Here is a 16,579-nt window from a genome sequence, read left to right as displayed (position 1 = left end):
AATGGCAGCAGATAAACCTCCCACTTTCCTCTTCACCTCCCACAGCTCCCCGCTCCCCAAACAGCAGAGGGGCTTCGGGGAGGAAGGAGCTACTCTCCTGCCTTTCCCCCCATCACCAGGGACCACAGTGCTGCTGGCACGTTGTGGCACTGTGAAAGATGGCCGTGACCCACAGTGACAGCCTCAGCCTGGCCCCTGACCGTGCCACAGCTGTTACCGGTTTCCATATAGTTTCCATGAGGGAGTGTTTTTCCCAGCAGAGGTGGCACTTTCCTTCTCACGGGCCCTAAGATTCTCCTCTGTTTGAGCATGGTTACCTGGGTGGAGGAAGAGCAATCTGCCTTTAAATGCCCAACATCCCATCACCATCACCGCCTTGCTGAGAGGTGCCTGCCTTGGCCTTTGATGCCAAAGGGGAGCTGCTCCCGCCGGGCTGGCTGTGCATGGGCACAGCATGCCATGGTCCTGGGGCTGGCAGGTGATAAACAACCCAGGGGCACCCTTTGCCGAAGCCTTTCCCTGGGGCTGCCTGCTGCCATGGCCCTCAGTCACGCAGGCAGCAGGGGCTGCGAGTTGTCCTCATCTGCGCTTGTCATCATTAATTAATTGCAAGCTCAGGGGTTGCTCTGGGGACTGCGAGCAGCCTTCAGCATACCAGCTCGGAGCAGGGACCTGGTGGTACTGGGGGCTCTCTTTGCTGTTTTCCTGAAATGCTGTTTTCCCAAAATGCTGTTTTCCCGAATGCACATGCATGTGCACATGTGTGTGTGTTAACCGAGAGCCCTGGGATGACTCCCTGACCCTTTCCCACCTGCGAGCGACCTCCGTCCCCTGCAGTCAGCCCTGGCTTTTTCACAGAATCATAGAAAGGTTTAGGTTGGAAGGGACTTTTAAAGGTCATCTAGTCCAACCCCCCTGCAATGGCCAGGGACATCTTCAACTAGATCAGGTTGCTGAGATCCCCGTCCAACCTGACCTTGAATGTTTCCAGGGATGGGGCATCTACCACCTCTCTGGGCAACCTGTTCCGGTGTTTTGCCACCCTCATTGTAAAAAATTTCTTCCTTAGATCTAGTCTAAATCTTCCCTCTGTTGTTTAAAGCCATTACCCGTTGTCCTATTGCAACAGACCCTACCAAAAGCGTGTCCCCATCTTTCTTTTCCTGGTTGTCTGCTCCCAGCCATCACCCACCAGCAACTTGGCCGCTCCCTGCCCCAGGGCTGGGCCCAGCCTGGGTAATCCTTTGTGCTGAAGAGCGTTGATTTAAGCGTTATCAGAGGACAAGGGTGCAGTACGCAGAATGAGTGACAGGCCCCTGCCCTGGAGAGCTTGCAGCCCAATTAGCTCATGTTTGCTCGGTGCTTTGGCACACACAAAGTGCGGTGTGAGGGGCTAAGCATGCTGTGTGCACAGCGGGATATTGAAATATAAAACAAATACAGGTTAGAGCTAGCCTGCAGTGGCAGCTTAGTCAAATGTGGTGAAAAGGGCTGGGGATGGAGAGAATACACTCCGCTCCGGTTCTTCCTTCCCAATCTCCATGTGCTGGCTCCAGCAACTGTGGGCTCACAGATGTGGGGAGGAGGCGCTGGAGGAGAGCATGGTGTCTCCCACGCAAACAAACCTCCCCGGCTGTAGATCTCGCCCTAAGCACCGTTTGCTCTCGGTTGCCTGAGGTTTGGCTTTATTCTTGTACCGAGGAGCACTGCAGCGAGTCAGTGCTGCCGTGTCCGGTCCGCAGCATCCCTCCGGGAGAAGGGGCTCGTGCAGGTAGGTGGCTGCTGTACCACAGAGGAAGGCCACAAATATTGTCCTATGGAGAGCCCCGCTGGAGGCTGGGGGCTAGGATGCCTTCTCATCCAAAAACCTCACACATGGAACTTAGTCTGTCCCAGCACCAAAACGCAGCCGCCCCTGGGTCTAAACAACAGTGCCTGAGAAGGGGAGGGCAGGGAGCTGGGGGCGATGTGGCAGCCACCACAGGGGGACATGGCAGGGAACGGTTTTGCTCTCAAATGCTGTGTTGGTTTAAGGTGAGTCTCAGTTTTTTTCCCTTGGGGCAGCATGACCCTGTGCAGGGTTTCCTGAAGGTGGTGATAACCCGCCACTCCTGAGAGCAAAACAAATTGCTTGGCTCCCCAAAATGGGGTCGTGGTCTCTCCCTCCTGGTGAGTCATGTAATTTAGACAGTCAGTCTCAGCAGGGCAGTTTGGGACCGGTGGGTGAGGAGAGGGAAGGGGAAAGGACATGCATTTTCTGTCCCAGGAACAGACACCTCTTCCCTCATCCTGCTGCCCACGTGGTCCCTGGCTGTGGGTCGCTGTCCCTCTGCACCGTCCCTTTCTGCAGGAAGCTCCCAGGGGGCCAGGAGGGACACATGAAGCATTTGGAGGTGAGAGTGGGGGTACCAGAGGGGGACTTGCTGTGGGGTTTGCATCCCCAAGGCCTGGGTGGGCTCATGGGCCAGCAGCTCCCCTCGCCATCCTGCTCTGGCTGGCAGGGAGCCTGGCAGGTGTTTGTGCCCATCGAGGGGAAAGCAGTGCCAGAACTTACGTGTGTTTATTTACATCATCTTTAAGCAGGTTTATTTTACTCAGCCATGTTCTCACTCTCATTTTCTCATTGATCCCACTCACTCCCACACTCATATCCCCCATCCTCACAAGCCTCTTGTGGGCGATATGGGGACAAGGGACACAGGCTCTTGGGTCCTCCTGACTGCTCTGAGCAATCATGCTAGTCTTTGAGCATGTATTTTGTACCCATTAGGAGTCAACAGTTGCTGCAGGGTGGTCCTTTGCTCCAAACCTTGCTGGCCCCAGGCATCTGCCCTGAAGATGGTGTGAAGATCCCTGCCCAGGGATGCTGCTGCCCTGTGCCTGCTCCATGGCCCACTGGCAGCCCACCTTCTCTTTGCTTTTTGGACCTGGAGGCCATGACTCTTAAGAGAGAAGGGCGAAGGGAGAGCTAGGGATGCGACCCACATGGGGTTTTGGAGTGCCGTGTCTGTGGTTCCAGCCCCTCTATGCTCATCCCCCTCAGGGACAGATGTGGCCTGTGGTGTGCCTGTTCTCCCATGCAGCGAGCTACAGGGATGGAGAGGTCACCACGCCCTTTGGTGCCAAAACTGCTTCTACTAGGGTGTGCGCTGAGCTCAGCACAGGCTGTTGATAAGCCTTTTCCCAACCGGAGGTCGTTAGTTGTGCTGAGTCAGTGGCAGCGTCTCAGATTTCCTGGCTGCCCCGTTCACTGCAGTCCTGCAAGGTCAGTTGCTGCAGTCCCACAAGGTGGGACACCAGTGGCTCACCTCCCCACCTGGCCCTGGGCACACCAGGGCACAAACCTGATCTTCCCATGATGGCAGTCCTCATTTTCCCCTCCCACAGCCTGGCCACATCTCCTTGAGAGGAAGAATGGTGCAGAGGCAGTCAGGTAGCAGGGATGCTTGCTTTTTGGGAGACATGGTCTGGCTTCTCAGCCTGGCTTTTCTGCTGTCTTTGCGTGGCCACGGGCAGCTCCATCAGCATCCCTGTGCCCTGGCTGCCCACCCACCAGCCAAAATGAGCAATGCCCTCCCTGCGGGAGCAAGATGCCAAGGCTGGGTGAGCGCAGGCATGCCGAGAAGCCTGGTTTAGTCATCTGAGTGCTCCCAAGACTTTGTTTTGGTGTTTTGCTACTCCAGCTGTCCGTGAATCCCCTAGCAAATGAGTTTGCTGGCAGGGTGCTTCAAGGGAAAGACGAATTTTGAAAAATTGCACTCACATAAAAGAAATGCCTTATTTTCAGTCAGAAATCTGATTCTCTGGATTAGTGCCCACCCAACCGGAGAGAAGCATATGCTGGCGTATCAACAAAACAAACAGGGCACTGAATATTCAAGGCAAACCTTACACACTGGAAATGCTTCATAGAAATTACACAGCAAATCACTTTCAATGGCAAATCTCATACATTGACTGTTGATTCACAGCCACTGCAAACAGAAGAAAGAAGGATTGCCTTCCTCTAGTTCTGTGCATGTTTTCTGACCTTATTTTACCCTCTTTCCTCCAAGTAAGACCTAGATTGTGTAGACCCTATATTGTGATTTCTGCCTCTATTTTATTGCTTCGTTTTGCCAGCTGCAACCCTGCCCACTCCTGTGTTTCTTGACTTGCCCCTTGCTGTCACTTCTCCAGGACAGCAGCTACTCCAAGGGACACCTGTCTCTATGGTTGGCATCTGGAGGCACTGCCTCATACATAGCTAAGGGGAAGCTCTCCCAGTGCTTTCTGGAGGTGAAGGCATCCACCCAGCTCTGTTATTCACAACAATATTTCCTCCTCTGGCCATTAAAGATTAGGAAAAGCACAATGACAGTGGTGTAGCTGGGAAAAGGATCTGGCCTGGTGGTGCTGTGGGGTTCATTTGGACCTTTAAGATACGATCACCAGGGTATTGCAAAATACTGAATTATCTTGTACATTTGGTCTGAAAATTTAGCTTAGGTGTTTTAACAGTGACTTTAAGACTGACCTACAGTGTCTGTGTGATCTCTCACTCAGTATACCAAGTAAGGTGCCTCCTCCAGTTGGAGGGAGGTTGAACATGTCCTGCAGCTCTGAGTTCAAGCTGCTCCTGGAGTACACGAGGAGAAATCTCCTCTCCCCGTTTCTGCTGCATGTGCTGTTCCTAGAACGTTTACATGATTTACATTTAGCTGGTTGCTCCCGATGGTTATTTTAATGGTAACACTGCAGCTATATAATTTGCATAAGCTTTTCTAAGAGCAGCACCATAAAAGGTGAGATTAGCTGGAACAAATGATCTAGAAAAGTACCAGTTTGGGTATTTGAGGGTGGGTTTCCACGGGTATTTGGGGGTGAAGGGACCAGGGAAAAGGCAGGAGACTGAGCTTAAGATCAGCTTCATAGGAGCTGTGACACACTGCAAGGGCTGTGTTACAGGACTGAGCACTATGTGATGGCTCCTTCAGGCAGCAGAGTTGAAGGCACCTGAGAGAGAGGGGACAGAGCTGGACTGGTGGATTCAGGACTCTTCTGCTCCTGAAATTTCTCTGTGCAGTGCTGGGTGGAGAGACAGGAACCAGTTTGGCTGGGTGGGTGAAGGCTTGCATTTGGGATGTCTGTGGACAGGAGAGCTTGCAGCATGAGATGCTAGCACCATGTCCAGCAGGAACCCATTGCTTTTTGCCACCAGGAGCAAAATATCTGCTACTGGGGGATGGGGACAGCAACAAGGACTTTTGTTAGGGAATGACAACCCATACTGATCCCGGTGACAATCCCCCTCACCCTGCCATTGTGCCGCAGGATGTTCCTCCTACAAGCATGAACACGGTGCCTAGAAACAAGCTGCAGGATCTTACCGCTGGCAAGTGGAGTGGTGGTGGCAGAGAAGGGACTCGGAGGTTGCTAAGAGTCTCCTTGTTTATTTGCTGAAGGTCCAACAGCTCCCTCGGTCAGAGATACACTCTCCTTGTTAACAAAAAGGCAGTGAATTATTTAGCAGCTGAAAATGCCAGATGGCGATGGCTCTGCTGCTTGCAGGAGGAGGGGAGGGAGGGAGATGTGCACATGGGGAGAGCAGATTGAGAGCATCTCTGTAGGAAAGGGCTGACCCCAGCCAGAGGCCCTGGTGGTTTCACAGCTGCTTGATGGCGAGTAGGAGGCAGGCAGGCTGGGGCAAATGGCTCCTGCTTGTCACAGTGGCCCACCCATTTCCCATTTGTCTCCCCTTGTTGGAGTTCCCTCTTCAGGGGTTGTTATCCCAATGGGACCATGTTGGGCATCGAAGCATGGGACTCCCAACCCCAGCTGGGAGGCAGGCCATGACTGAGGGAACTACAGAGAGGCTTTGCCAGCCCATCTCTCACTTCACACCTGGCTGCAGGGATGGTACTTCAGCCCCAAGTCTACTGGGATGCCCTTGGGACCAGTATCAGCGTATCTCAGGTGACCTGGCAGTTCTTTTGGGAGCTAGTGGTCAACTGTCCCAGCTTGGGCTGCGGTGTCTCCAGACACCATGAACTGGCCAGATCAATATGTATATGGCTAGGGACCTCCGAGGAGAACTGAAGATGCTGTAGGCAGCATGAGCAGATCTGTACCAGACACTGAAGCCCGTGCCCTAGGTGACACAGCACCATATGCACAGTAAAAGGGACTGCCATAGGTCTGCATGTTCTGCGGATCTTGATGCCTGTAGTTCAGCAGCTTCTGACATCTCTTCAAGGCATCTATGCAGGTAGCCAGATGCCAGCCTGATCCTGGAGTGGGGTGAGCCTCAGGCTCTGCTGGGGTCATAGCCTTGGTCCAAGCATCCCAGCCACTCTTTGGCTTCCGGTGGAGATTTTTCTTTGGGCTGGAATTTACGCTTCAGAAGTGAAGAAAATAGCGAGTCACCATCTCTCTCTGTTTAATTTGGAAACTGCAGACACCAAGGCTAGTTTTTAAGCTCTTCGACCCTCTCAAGAGCTTGAGAATCTCTTAGAAATCCTTGGTGTCCACATGATTGCATTTGTCAGGCTGTCAAAGCCTTTTTTTTTTTTTTTTTGTTGTCAACTCTGTGTTTGAAAGCCTCTCTCTTCCTCAGTCTTTCCTTTCCCCAGATTAGGATGTCAAAGAGAATCAGTGTCTCAGGTGTGTAATCTGTGTCAACTCCTGCCCCGGCACCCCTGTCCTACCTGCTCTGCTCAGCTGCGGAGTGGGGATGGTCTGGGCTCCTCAGGAGCTTTAGGACAGTCTAATCTCCTCAAGCAGGAAGCTGCACAGTCTAAGATAGAGAGGCTGAGGCTACAGCAGTCCACATAAAACCACATGCTGCTGTAGTCTCCCGTCTGTCACACTGACACAGCAGAATTAAATGTTACCCAACAAAAGCAAATGCATGTAGAGCTCAGGAAGATCCCCTTTCTAAGCCAAGGCATTTTGTGCGTGCTCTCTCTGTGCTCTCCAAGGACCTCTTGATCAGATTTCCTTTGGTGTTGATGCAGAGTTGATCCTGTTTGGTCTTGATGGGAAAAAACCCCACCATAAACACTTTGCATCTCCAGGTCCCTGGAGGTGCTGGCTGTCTTTGCATCCTCCTCCATTCCTTAATCAGACTGTGGTTCCTGCTCCTCTTCCTCCATCCTGTCCATGTGGGCTGTGGGCATCCTGCAGAAGGGATCAGCTGTGGCTGGGTGACTGCAAGGGCTGCAGCAGGGTCCCAGTCGTGGCTGGAATATAGATAAAAAGGAAGGAGATGAATGAATGCTTGATGGCTTGAATACAAAGCTCACAGGAGTACGTGTTAATGGGCATGATGAGGTTTCATGTGGCCTTTGCACAGGCCACAATATACTGTGCTCAGCATGTCTGTGGGGCAAGGCACTCATGTAAGTCCTTATAAAATTCAGGCAGGCCGGAAGATGTTGTTGTCAGGAGCACAAGTCCCTGAGAATAGGGACATAGAATAACTGAGATTGGAAGGGACCCCGTGGAGGTGAGCTGATAGAAGCCCCTGCTCAGGATCAGGCCAGCTTCAAAATTACATTTGGTTGCTCAAGGCCTCCAGAGACAATGTTTCCTTGTCCATCTGTTCCCTTCCACCCCAGTAACCTCAGTCTTCCCCTAAGCAGGATCTTCAGCCCTCTGGGTTTATCTGCCTAAAAAGTATGAGACATCCTACCTCAAGGCCTTTTCAAAAGAGACATTAGGGATCCAACCCATTTTGAAAACTCCCCAACGACCTGTTAAGGGACCGTCCTGAGAACACCCTGAAGACCCCTTGCTGTCCCAGTGTGCCTCTCACCCCAGCAATGTGGTTGGTCTCACCACAGTCCGAGCTGTCCTCCTCTGAAGGCCATGCAGATCTCCAGGCCCGGGAGCAGCTGACTGAAGGTGCTAGTGGGGGCTCCCACACATGCAGACATGGCAGGAGGAGAGAGTCTGGCCCTGTTGTCCCCGCCTCGGGTCTGTTAGCATTTGCTGTGCTGGTTCCTTCTTTTCCTGTAGTTCTAGTGAGTGCAATGGCCATGCAGCACTGTCCTGGCATGCAGGTCTGTGGCATCCCCGTGAATGACAGCCGTGCTCATTCATGCTGGCAGCTGTGGGGTGCTTGTTCCCAGGGGTCTCAGGCACCGCACATTTGGAGAGGATCCCCTCCTACTTAAAGCATGGTGATAGGAAACATTCCACACTCTTGGCCATTAATAGCCTTTAAGTGTTTCCTACCAGTGAGGGCTGTAGCCTGCAGTATCAGCTCCTGGGGAAATGGGGGGAACCTTGGCATTTAAGGACTTTGAGAAGCTGATTCTTCTGAAGACTTCAAGATCTCTTGGAAGGAGCAATCCTGCTCTGATGGAAAGACAGAAGGGAGGTCCCAAGAATCCTGAGTCACACAGAGCATGATGCTGGAGAAGGGAGGGCTGGGGGATGTTCCACATGCAGTAGATATCTGGCTGGAGGGAGCCAAGCAAGCACAGCCCCAGCAGCCCAGTTGTTAACATCATCATTGCTCTTATTCTCAGAAATTCAAGCAAATGCTTCAGCTCCTCATTCCTGCCTGCTGACCACACCAGGGTGGCCATGACTCAACCCAGCTTCCAGGACTGAGGGGCAGAGGTGGCGAGAGACCTGTCTCAGGTATGAGAGAGACAACCAAATCACCTGGGGTGGGGTAGGGAAAGGATAAGAGGTAGCTGTGAGATTTCTTCAGCAACTGCCCTGCATCCCACAGCCCCTCCCTGGGAGAGACAGGGACTGGGGAAGCTCCAGGGTCACCAGCCAGTCCTCTCCCATCCCTGTCCTCAATGAGCTCCTCACCTCACTAGAGAACCTGCAAGAGCCATGTCCCCTTTTCAAGCAAAGGCTTCTCCATCTGCACCCTTACCTCTGTGTTGCAGAGTGAGACCCCACGGAGGCACCGATGGAGAGTGTGTACTCGGTGGAGCCAGTGCCTGACGGTGCTGGTCCCACCTCGCTGGACGTGCTCAGCTTCCTGGACGCCCTGGTGAACAGCACGGAGGAGCAATGCTTCAGCGCCCGCTCCCGCAGCACTGTCCTGGAAGGGCTGCCGTTCGGCGGTGTGCCCACCGTGCTCGCCATCAACTTCATCCTCTGGCTGGTGAGCAGGCCAGGAGGGTGCCATGTCCACGGGCACCGCAGCCCCCAGCTGGGGTGTCAGAGACTGGCTGTGAACATGAGTGTCTATGTTATGGGTGTGCTGATAACCACACGTATGTGCAGCGTGTGTGCCATTGTTTAGGGGAATGGGTGTGCGTGCAGGGGACCAAGAGCTTTGCCCACAGCATGATGGGTAGCAGGTGGTACTTGGGCAGCAGTGGTGACAACACGGAGCAGGAATAGTTTGGCTTGGGGCAAAAGTTTTGCATGAGCTTGGGCTCGTGAGTGGGAAAACAGAAAGGAGCAATGTGGGGAGATCCCGTGGATTGAGACCCTGTGGTAAAACCCTTCACCTCTCTTCTTGCCTCTTCTTCCAGCTTCTCCTCCTGGTCTTCTCCTGCCTTCGGAAAGCGGCTTGGGACTACGGGCGCCTGGCGCTGCTGATGGACAATGATAGGTGAGCAGGATGTGAGGCCACCGAGGGTGATGGCTCCAGCCTCTCCAAGAGGGCTGGCAGGAGGGCCAGTGCTGTGGGGTGGCCCATGGAGAAGCTCCGCAGGTGTTCCTGTCCCCGCTGCCTACTAGGAATGGCCTGGCTGCCCTTACCCGTGGACGCACAGTCACCATCTGCTGCAGGGAGACAGAAAGCCCAAGCCAGCTTTGATGCCCTCTTGCAGGCACCATCTGGTGACTGTGCTGTCACTGCCAGGGAGGGCACTGTCCTGGGAAGGACAGATGCCCAAGAGCTGCTTTCAGGTGGGAATTGAGATGCCACCTCTCCCCCTGCCGCTCTCTCAGGATCAGCAGGGCTGGCCAGTGGAGGAGGCAGAGGGCGACATGCAGCAATAATACTGTTCCTCATGTCAGCAGAGTAGCCCACGGGAGGAACTGTTGTAAAAGCCCCTGTCCTGCGTTCTCCCCTCTCCAGCTCCTCTTGGGCTCAGGCTCTGGAGCTGAATCTGGCAGTGGACAGGCAATGTTTCCCTTCACCAGGGAGATCAAAAGGGCAATCAAGACTTAAAATTCAAGCACAGATTACATTCCTTTTACTGTAATGCTGTTTGAGGGCTGAAACCAGTAGAATATAAAAATCCGGTTCAGCAGGCTCTTGTCGTGGAGCTAAGGCCAGTTCTCCACCAGCCACCCTGCTGTGGGCCAAGGCCAGAGAAGCCACAGGGACTCATCAGTGCAGAGGCAGTGAGTGCAGCCCCTGCCCCGAGCCCAGTGGTAGTCGCTGGTCCAGCCCCAGTGCAGGATGCAGGGAGGGGGAGGTTGTCCTAGTTGCTCTCCTAGGAGAAGCTTCTCCTCTGGTGCTCATCCTCTCCCATCTGCTGCTTCTCTCCTGCCTCACCCCTCCACTCCTCCCCTCACTGCAAAGTTTGACGTCGCTTTTCTACGGAGAGCAGAGTGAGAAGGAGAAGTCCCCATCGGAGAGCAGTCCCCTGGATGTCGACAACAAGGATGTGGTGAGTGCTGGTGGCCGTGGCAGCAGGAGCCCAGGCTGGTCTCATCCTGGCCCAGCCTGCCCTGCACTTCATGGGAAACCCAGATCAGAAGTTAAATGGGAGAAATTAAATCCTCCAGTGTAGGGTTTCCTGCTTGACACCCTTTAACAGCTGGGTATTCCTGGGAAAGCTGGAGGCCTTCTTTGTCCTGGCTTGGTTTGAGGCATCTACCTTGAATGGAAGAGATGTTCCCACCAGTGTGAGCATCTCCTGTCCGCGTGGCCGTCTCTGCTGGCTGTGGGGACCTAGTTAGAAGCATGGCTGGAGCCTTGCTCTGCACGCCCGCAGGACCTTTCTGGCCCTGGCCAGAGTCCCCTGGATCACACCTCCACCTCTGCAGGCATGGTGGGCTGTGGGGGCTTTAAAGCCATCTTTTGTTTCTTTCTATCACACCATGCACAGACCAGGTTTTGCTGGAAACGAGCATGGACCGACACGTTTTTCTGTCCGTTTCTCTTTTTTGGCAACAAAAGCTCAAAAAATCAGTCACTGGTGCGACTGAAAAAATTACAGAACTTCTTTAAAAAAAAGAAACTAGGCAGGAAAGGTGACGAAGGAAAATCCTTGCAGGTGGCAAGAGTCCTGTTTAAAGGCTCAGTACTGGATGCTCTGGGCAAATCTATATTGCTCATCAAAAAATAAGTGAGAAAGACCACAGGGAATGCCAGCATGGCTAAAGAGCAGATTAGGGGAGATTATTAGATATAAGAAGACATCCTTTTAAAAGTCAAGCTGTTCCCAAATGAGGAAAATCTAAACTCTGCCATGTTAGAAGTAAAAGACTCTAAGTTGCGGGGAGGGGGAAGAGGAGTTTGAGGAGACATTTGTAGAGAGCATAAAAGCAGGTACTGGATTTTTCTTCACAAATCAGGAACAGGAAACCTGCCAGAGGGTTTGTAGGGCTGATAGGTGGTGAAGATAGAAAATGCTTGCTGGAGGAGGTGAGGATGTGGCAGGAGAGCTAAATAAAGTTTTGTTGCCTGTACCCACTGAGAAGGAGCTTGAGTAAATTCCTGCCCTTCTCTACGGGGAAGCACGTAGAGCATCCCTCCAATGGCAGGGCTGGAGTATAAGGTTGCAATAAAAGCAGCCTGACAAATTCTCAGGTTAGCATCACAAATTCCCAGGAGCAGGCGTGGGACTTCTCACTCACGTGCAACCTCTCCCCTGCACATGGGCGACCTAGAGAGCTGGGAATCAGCTGATAAATGCTGGTTTTTCAGGAGGGTTTCTGGAAAACCCACGAAATTACAGCCCAAGGAGCTTGTGGGCTGCACAAACAGCTTCCCTGGAGCGGGGTGTAGGAGGGGAGTCAACCTGGCTGTCCTAAGGGGGTGTCTGGCCCGCGCAGAGCTGTCAGGTGTGCAGGGATGCCTGCGCCTCCAAAGCATAGGAGAGAAAAATCCTAAAATTGCATATTCAGTGACTGGGAAGGAGCTATTACACAAGATCTTGGTGCTGTTGTATATCACCCTATGGCAGTGCTGGCTCAGCGCTCGGTAGTGGTCAAAAAAGCACATTGCATGTTAGGGACTGTCAGAAGGCAGAGAGGAGGGAGCTGCTGGAAGCCAGGAGCCTGTGTTACAGAGATGCCCCGTGTTCCCTGCTCCTCCCGGGGCAGCTGCCTCTGGCCATTGCTGCAGAGAAGCCGCTGGGCTGAGCGTCGCCGAGCTGCCCTGGGCACTGCCTCCATTTGCTCAGCCCCCTGGCCCCAGGCACTGCACCGTCTCCACACACATCCCCAGTACATGCCGTGTCCCAGCTCCTCGCCGAGGAGATGGGGGTGGTCGCCCCCAGCTCATCCCAACTCTCTTCCATTCCAGGGATTCTGCTCCTGGCTCATTTCTATCTACCAGATGAAGTAAGTGTGTGTCCTCAGCATTGCAGCCATGCCTCACCGCTGCCTGCCCCTGGGGAGTCCATGCCCATAGGTGGTCACACATCACCCAGAGCTGCTGGGACCAGTGGCTGAGGAGAGCCCTCCTAAAACATCCCCCCGGGAGAGATGGCAGAGGGCTCACCTCTGTTTCCTCCTGGCCCCTGGCTCCTGTCCCAAAGGAATAGGCTTCGACCTCTTCTGGTAGGAGCTGCCTGTGGGCTGCCTGTGTCCCCCATTCCCTCTGTGCCCAAATTCCACATGCCACACACAGCATGCCATGAGTTGGCATGGGTTGTGTGAGGCCGAAGCAGCCAGTGTCCCTGGGGTGGGAGGTGGTGGGGAGGCACCACCAGCGCTCACCCCCACCTGCATCTCCCCCAGGGACGAGGAGATTCAGAGCAAGTGTGGGATCGACGCCACCACCTACCTCTCCTTCCAGCGGCACCTCCTGGTCCTGCTGATGCTGGTTTGTGTGCTCTCTGTGGCCGTCATCCTGCCTGTCAACTTCTCGGGGGACCTCCTGGGTAAGTGCTTCCCCAGTTGTGGGATGGCTCAGGAGCATGGCACAAGCTTCCCAATGCTCAGGCTGAGCACTCTGCTCTGGGGATGGAGGGCAGAAGAACCCCTCCGTCAGGAGACCCCATGTGAGCAGGAACCCACCATCAGCTGTGGGACAGAGGAATGCAAGAGGCAGGGAGCTTCAGGGTGGTGTGGGCTTGACAGGGACCTGGGAGATGGAAAAGGAGGGACCAAAGACCAGAGCTACTAACCCTGCAAGCATGGGCACGCACACAGCACTGGATTCCCGTAACCTCCCACTTCTCTTTCCCTGCAGGACACAATCCCACCCACTTTGGCCGGACAACCATCGCCAACATCCCAACACAGTACGTGGCTCTTGCGTTCGGGGAGGGCTGTGGGCGCTGCTGCGGCAGGCACTGCTGAGAGAGCCAGTACTCGCCACAGTCCTGGAACGGGGACGGGTCCATGTGAGCAGCGTACTGCTCCTGGTAGCCTCATGTCTGTCTGCACCACGCGCGAGCACCATCGTGGTGGGCAGCCTGCTGGCACTGCTCGCTGCACCCCGCTGTGGGCAGAGGTGCTCTCAGGGGTTCTGGGCAGCCTATCTGCAGTGTCTCAGCCAACATGCTGGATGCTCCCTGTCTTGTCCTGGGATCAGGGTCCGGCAGCCAGCTTGGGGAGGCTCCGCTGGGCGGTGGGGGTGGCTGTGGGTGAGGCGCTGAGCACCAGGCTGGTCGATGTGCCATGCACCCGCCGCAGCGCTTGCTGATCCCCTATTCTCCTCCGCCAGGGACCGTCTCCTGTGGCTGCACAGCATCTTCGCCCTCATCTATTTCATAGTCACCATCCTCTGCATGGCTCACCACTCCGTCCACCTTGAATACAGAGAGAACGAGAAGGTGAGCAACCAGCCTTCCTCCAGCCCTGCCTTGTTCAGCACCAAGGGACAACTTTGTGCTTTGCAGAAAGGATGGTCCCAGTAGATAGGAAGAGCTTTAGAAACAGCCTGGCACTGGGCAGGCACGGAAAAATAAGGCTGGTTTTCTCCAGCTTGTGGAGAAAGCCTGGAAGCCTGGAGGCAAATCTCTCTGTCCTGCTGCCGTGTCTCTTGAAACTGAAGCTCTGCTGTGTCTGTCTGTCTGGGAGGTGGCAGCATCTGGCTGTGCCCTGGGGTCTGGGAGCAGGCGTTGAGGAGGTCTGTGCTGACTTGCCTCCGGGGTGGCAGTCGGTGGCCTGGCTCATCTCTGCCTTCTTGGTGGCTGGGCGAGCAGGGTGACAGCACAACGGCCCATGGACACCCACCTGCCCACACCCTCTGCCCCTTCTCCTCCCCCAGGTCGCTCGGACACTGATGGTTACCCACATCCCCAAGGAGATCACAGACCCTTCCCTTATCATCAAGCATTTCCAGTGAGTAGCGGCATGCCGCAGCCTCGCCAGGGCAGCTGGCAGGCAGGTGGCAGGGGCTGTCCCCATCCCCCAGCTCCTGGTGTCACCATGTCCCTGTGCCCGCAGTGAGGCTTATCCCAGCTGCACCGTCACCAACGTCCAGTTCTGCTTCGACGTGCGCAAGCTGATGAAGCTGGATGCGGAAAGGTGAGTGCGTGCAGGTCCCTGTTGCCTGTGGGGGTGGGTGTACCGCTCCTGCCCAGCATGTCGAGGGACCCGGTCTGTCTGTCTGCTGCTCCCCAAATGACCCTCATCCCTATCGGCTTCCTGGCAGGCGCAAGGCAATGAAGGGGCGGCTTTACTTCACCACCAAGGCACAGAAAGAGGGGAAGATCATGATCAAAACCCACCCCTGCGCCCGCATCTTTTGCTGCCGCTTCTGTGGCTTTGAGCAGGTAGGTGGGTGCAGGCAGGGCTGCAGGCAGCACGTCCCCACATTCCCACTGTGGCAGGGCAGAACACGGCAGCTCGCCCATGCCGCAGCCTGGCGAGTGTGGCAGAGTCCCGGCTGCTCCTGCAGGTGGATGCCGAGCAGTACTATGGGGAGCTGGAGGAGAAGCTCACGGATGAGTTCAATGCGGAGCGCAACCGTATCACGCTCAAGCGGCTCGACATGGCCTTCGTCACCTTCCAGGACGAGCGGATGACAGCCGTGTGAGTGGGGCACCTTGCCGGCTCCTCTGGCCAAAGCCAGGCGATGGGCCTGTCTCCGCTGTGCCTCTGCCACCTGCAGAGATGGCTGCTCTGTTGGGGCTGCGGGAAGTGTCTTGTGAGAGGAGTTGGGGGGTCCTGAGCCCTCACTGCGGACCTGACCCCCTGCTCCCTCCTCCTGCAGGATTTTGAAGGACTACAGCCACATCCACTGCCGCAAGCACCCCCAGCAGTCCTCTGTCACCACCGTGGTCAAGTCACATCACTGGGGCGTTCGCTATGCCCCTGCACCCAGCGATATCATCTGGTGAACCCCCATGGCGTGAGAGGGAGGGAGGGCAAGCAGCTGAGAGGAACCCATACCCATAGTTATAGTCAACCCATATAGCTGTGGGGAGCTTGCGCCTCTACCTCTCAGGGTGGCAGGGGCTGACAATTCCTCCTGTGGCCATAGCAGAGATCACCAGGGGTGACTGGATCAGGCGAGGTTTGTGGTGATTGCCAGGCTCTGGTTTCTGCAGCCTGACTCCAAAGCCTCCTGGTGGCATAGCACTCCCACTGCAGTCGTACTCTGGTCCTCGGGGCTCTGCAGGTGTCAGTGCAGCAGCACGGGGAATGAGATCGGTTGAACTTGGAGCAGGTGCTGTCAGGATGGTTGATGTGGGCAGCGGGAGGCAGAGCTTCGGGGAGCCAGGCTAGGAGACCCAGGACACGTGGCTTTTCCTCTGCACCATGTCCAACTCATGCTTTCCTCTCACAGGGAGAATTTATCGGTCCGTGGCACATCTTGGTGGGTGAGATTCATCCTCCTTAATATCTGCCTCTTCGTCCTCCTCTTCTTCCTCACAACACCAGCCATCATTGTCAACACCATGGACATGTTCAACGTCACACAGCCTGTGGAGAGCCTCAAGGTAGTCCCTGGGGCCCCATGCCAGCTTTCCCAAAGGGAATTTTCAGGCTTGTCCGTGAGGGGGAGGGCACCAGCTCTACACTGGCCCAAGTAGATGAGCCATCACTGGTGTCATGGTTTAACCTCAACTGGCAACTAGGACTACGCAGCCATTTGCTCACTTCTCCCTGCTCCCCCAGTGGGATGGGGAGAAGAATCAGAAAAATAAGGAAAATTCGTGGGTTGAGATAAAGACAGTTTAATAAGTAAAGCAAAAGCTGCACATGCAAGCAAAGCAAAAAATTCACTTACTACTTCCCATTGGCAGTCAGGTGTTCAGCTATCTCCAGGAAAGCAGGGCTCCATGACACGTAATGGTTACTTGGGAAGACAAAACACCATAACTCTGAACATCCTCCCCTTACTTCTTCCTCCAGCTTTCTATGCTGAGCGTGACATCATATGGTACGGAATATCCCTTTGGTCAGTTGGGGTCAGCTGCCCCGACTGTGTCCCCTCCCAGCTTCTTGCGCACCCACAGCTTACTCTCTGGTGGGTGGTGTGAGGAGCAGA

General features: G+C 54.8%; 1 protein-coding gene across 4 annotated transcripts in view; it reads left to right on the top strand.

Moving 5' to 3' along the window:
- TMEM63C (transmembrane protein 63C) overlaps window positions 1-16,579 on the top strand; it is a 33,692-nt gene that overhangs the window by 11,119 nt on the left and 5,994 nt on the right. For 3 of the 4 annotated variants that reach the window (XM_063332421.1, XM_063332420.1, XM_063332422.1), the window contains exons 2-15: window positions 8,514-8,628; window positions 8,889-9,109; window positions 9,486-9,565; window positions 10,487-10,574; window positions 12,437-12,474; window positions 12,874-13,016; window positions 13,328-13,379; window positions 13,805-13,913; window positions 14,351-14,424; window positions 14,530-14,610; window positions 14,738-14,858; window positions 14,984-15,117; window positions 15,299-15,421; window positions 15,875-16,028. In XM_063332421.1, coding sequence (XP_063188491.1) covers window positions 8,912-9,109; window positions 9,486-9,565; window positions 10,487-10,574; window positions 12,437-12,474; window positions 12,874-13,016; window positions 13,328-13,379; window positions 13,805-13,913; window positions 14,351-14,424; window positions 14,530-14,610; window positions 14,738-14,858; window positions 14,984-15,117; window positions 15,299-15,421; window positions 15,875-16,028 — 1,395 coding nt within the window. In that variant the 5' untranslated portion in view covers window positions 8,514-8,628; window positions 8,889-8,911. The remainder of the gene's footprint in view (window positions 1-8,513; window positions 8,629-8,888; window positions 9,110-9,485; window positions 9,566-10,486; window positions 10,575-12,436; window positions 12,475-12,873; window positions 13,017-13,327; window positions 13,380-13,804; window positions 13,914-14,350; window positions 14,425-14,529; window positions 14,611-14,737; window positions 14,859-14,983; window positions 15,118-15,298; window positions 15,422-15,874; window positions 16,029-16,579) is intronic. The other variant, XM_063332423.1, reaches the window with a different exon arrangement.

This window comes from Chroicocephalus ridibundus, chromosome 4 (genome assembly GCF_963924245.1).
Source record: "Chroicocephalus ridibundus chromosome 4, bChrRid1.1, whole genome shotgun sequence".
In the NCBI taxonomy this organism is placed as follows: domain Eukaryota; kingdom Metazoa; phylum Chordata; class Aves; order Charadriiformes; family Laridae; genus Chroicocephalus; species Chroicocephalus ridibundus.
This window is presented reverse-complemented; position numbering and strand designations above follow the sequence as displayed.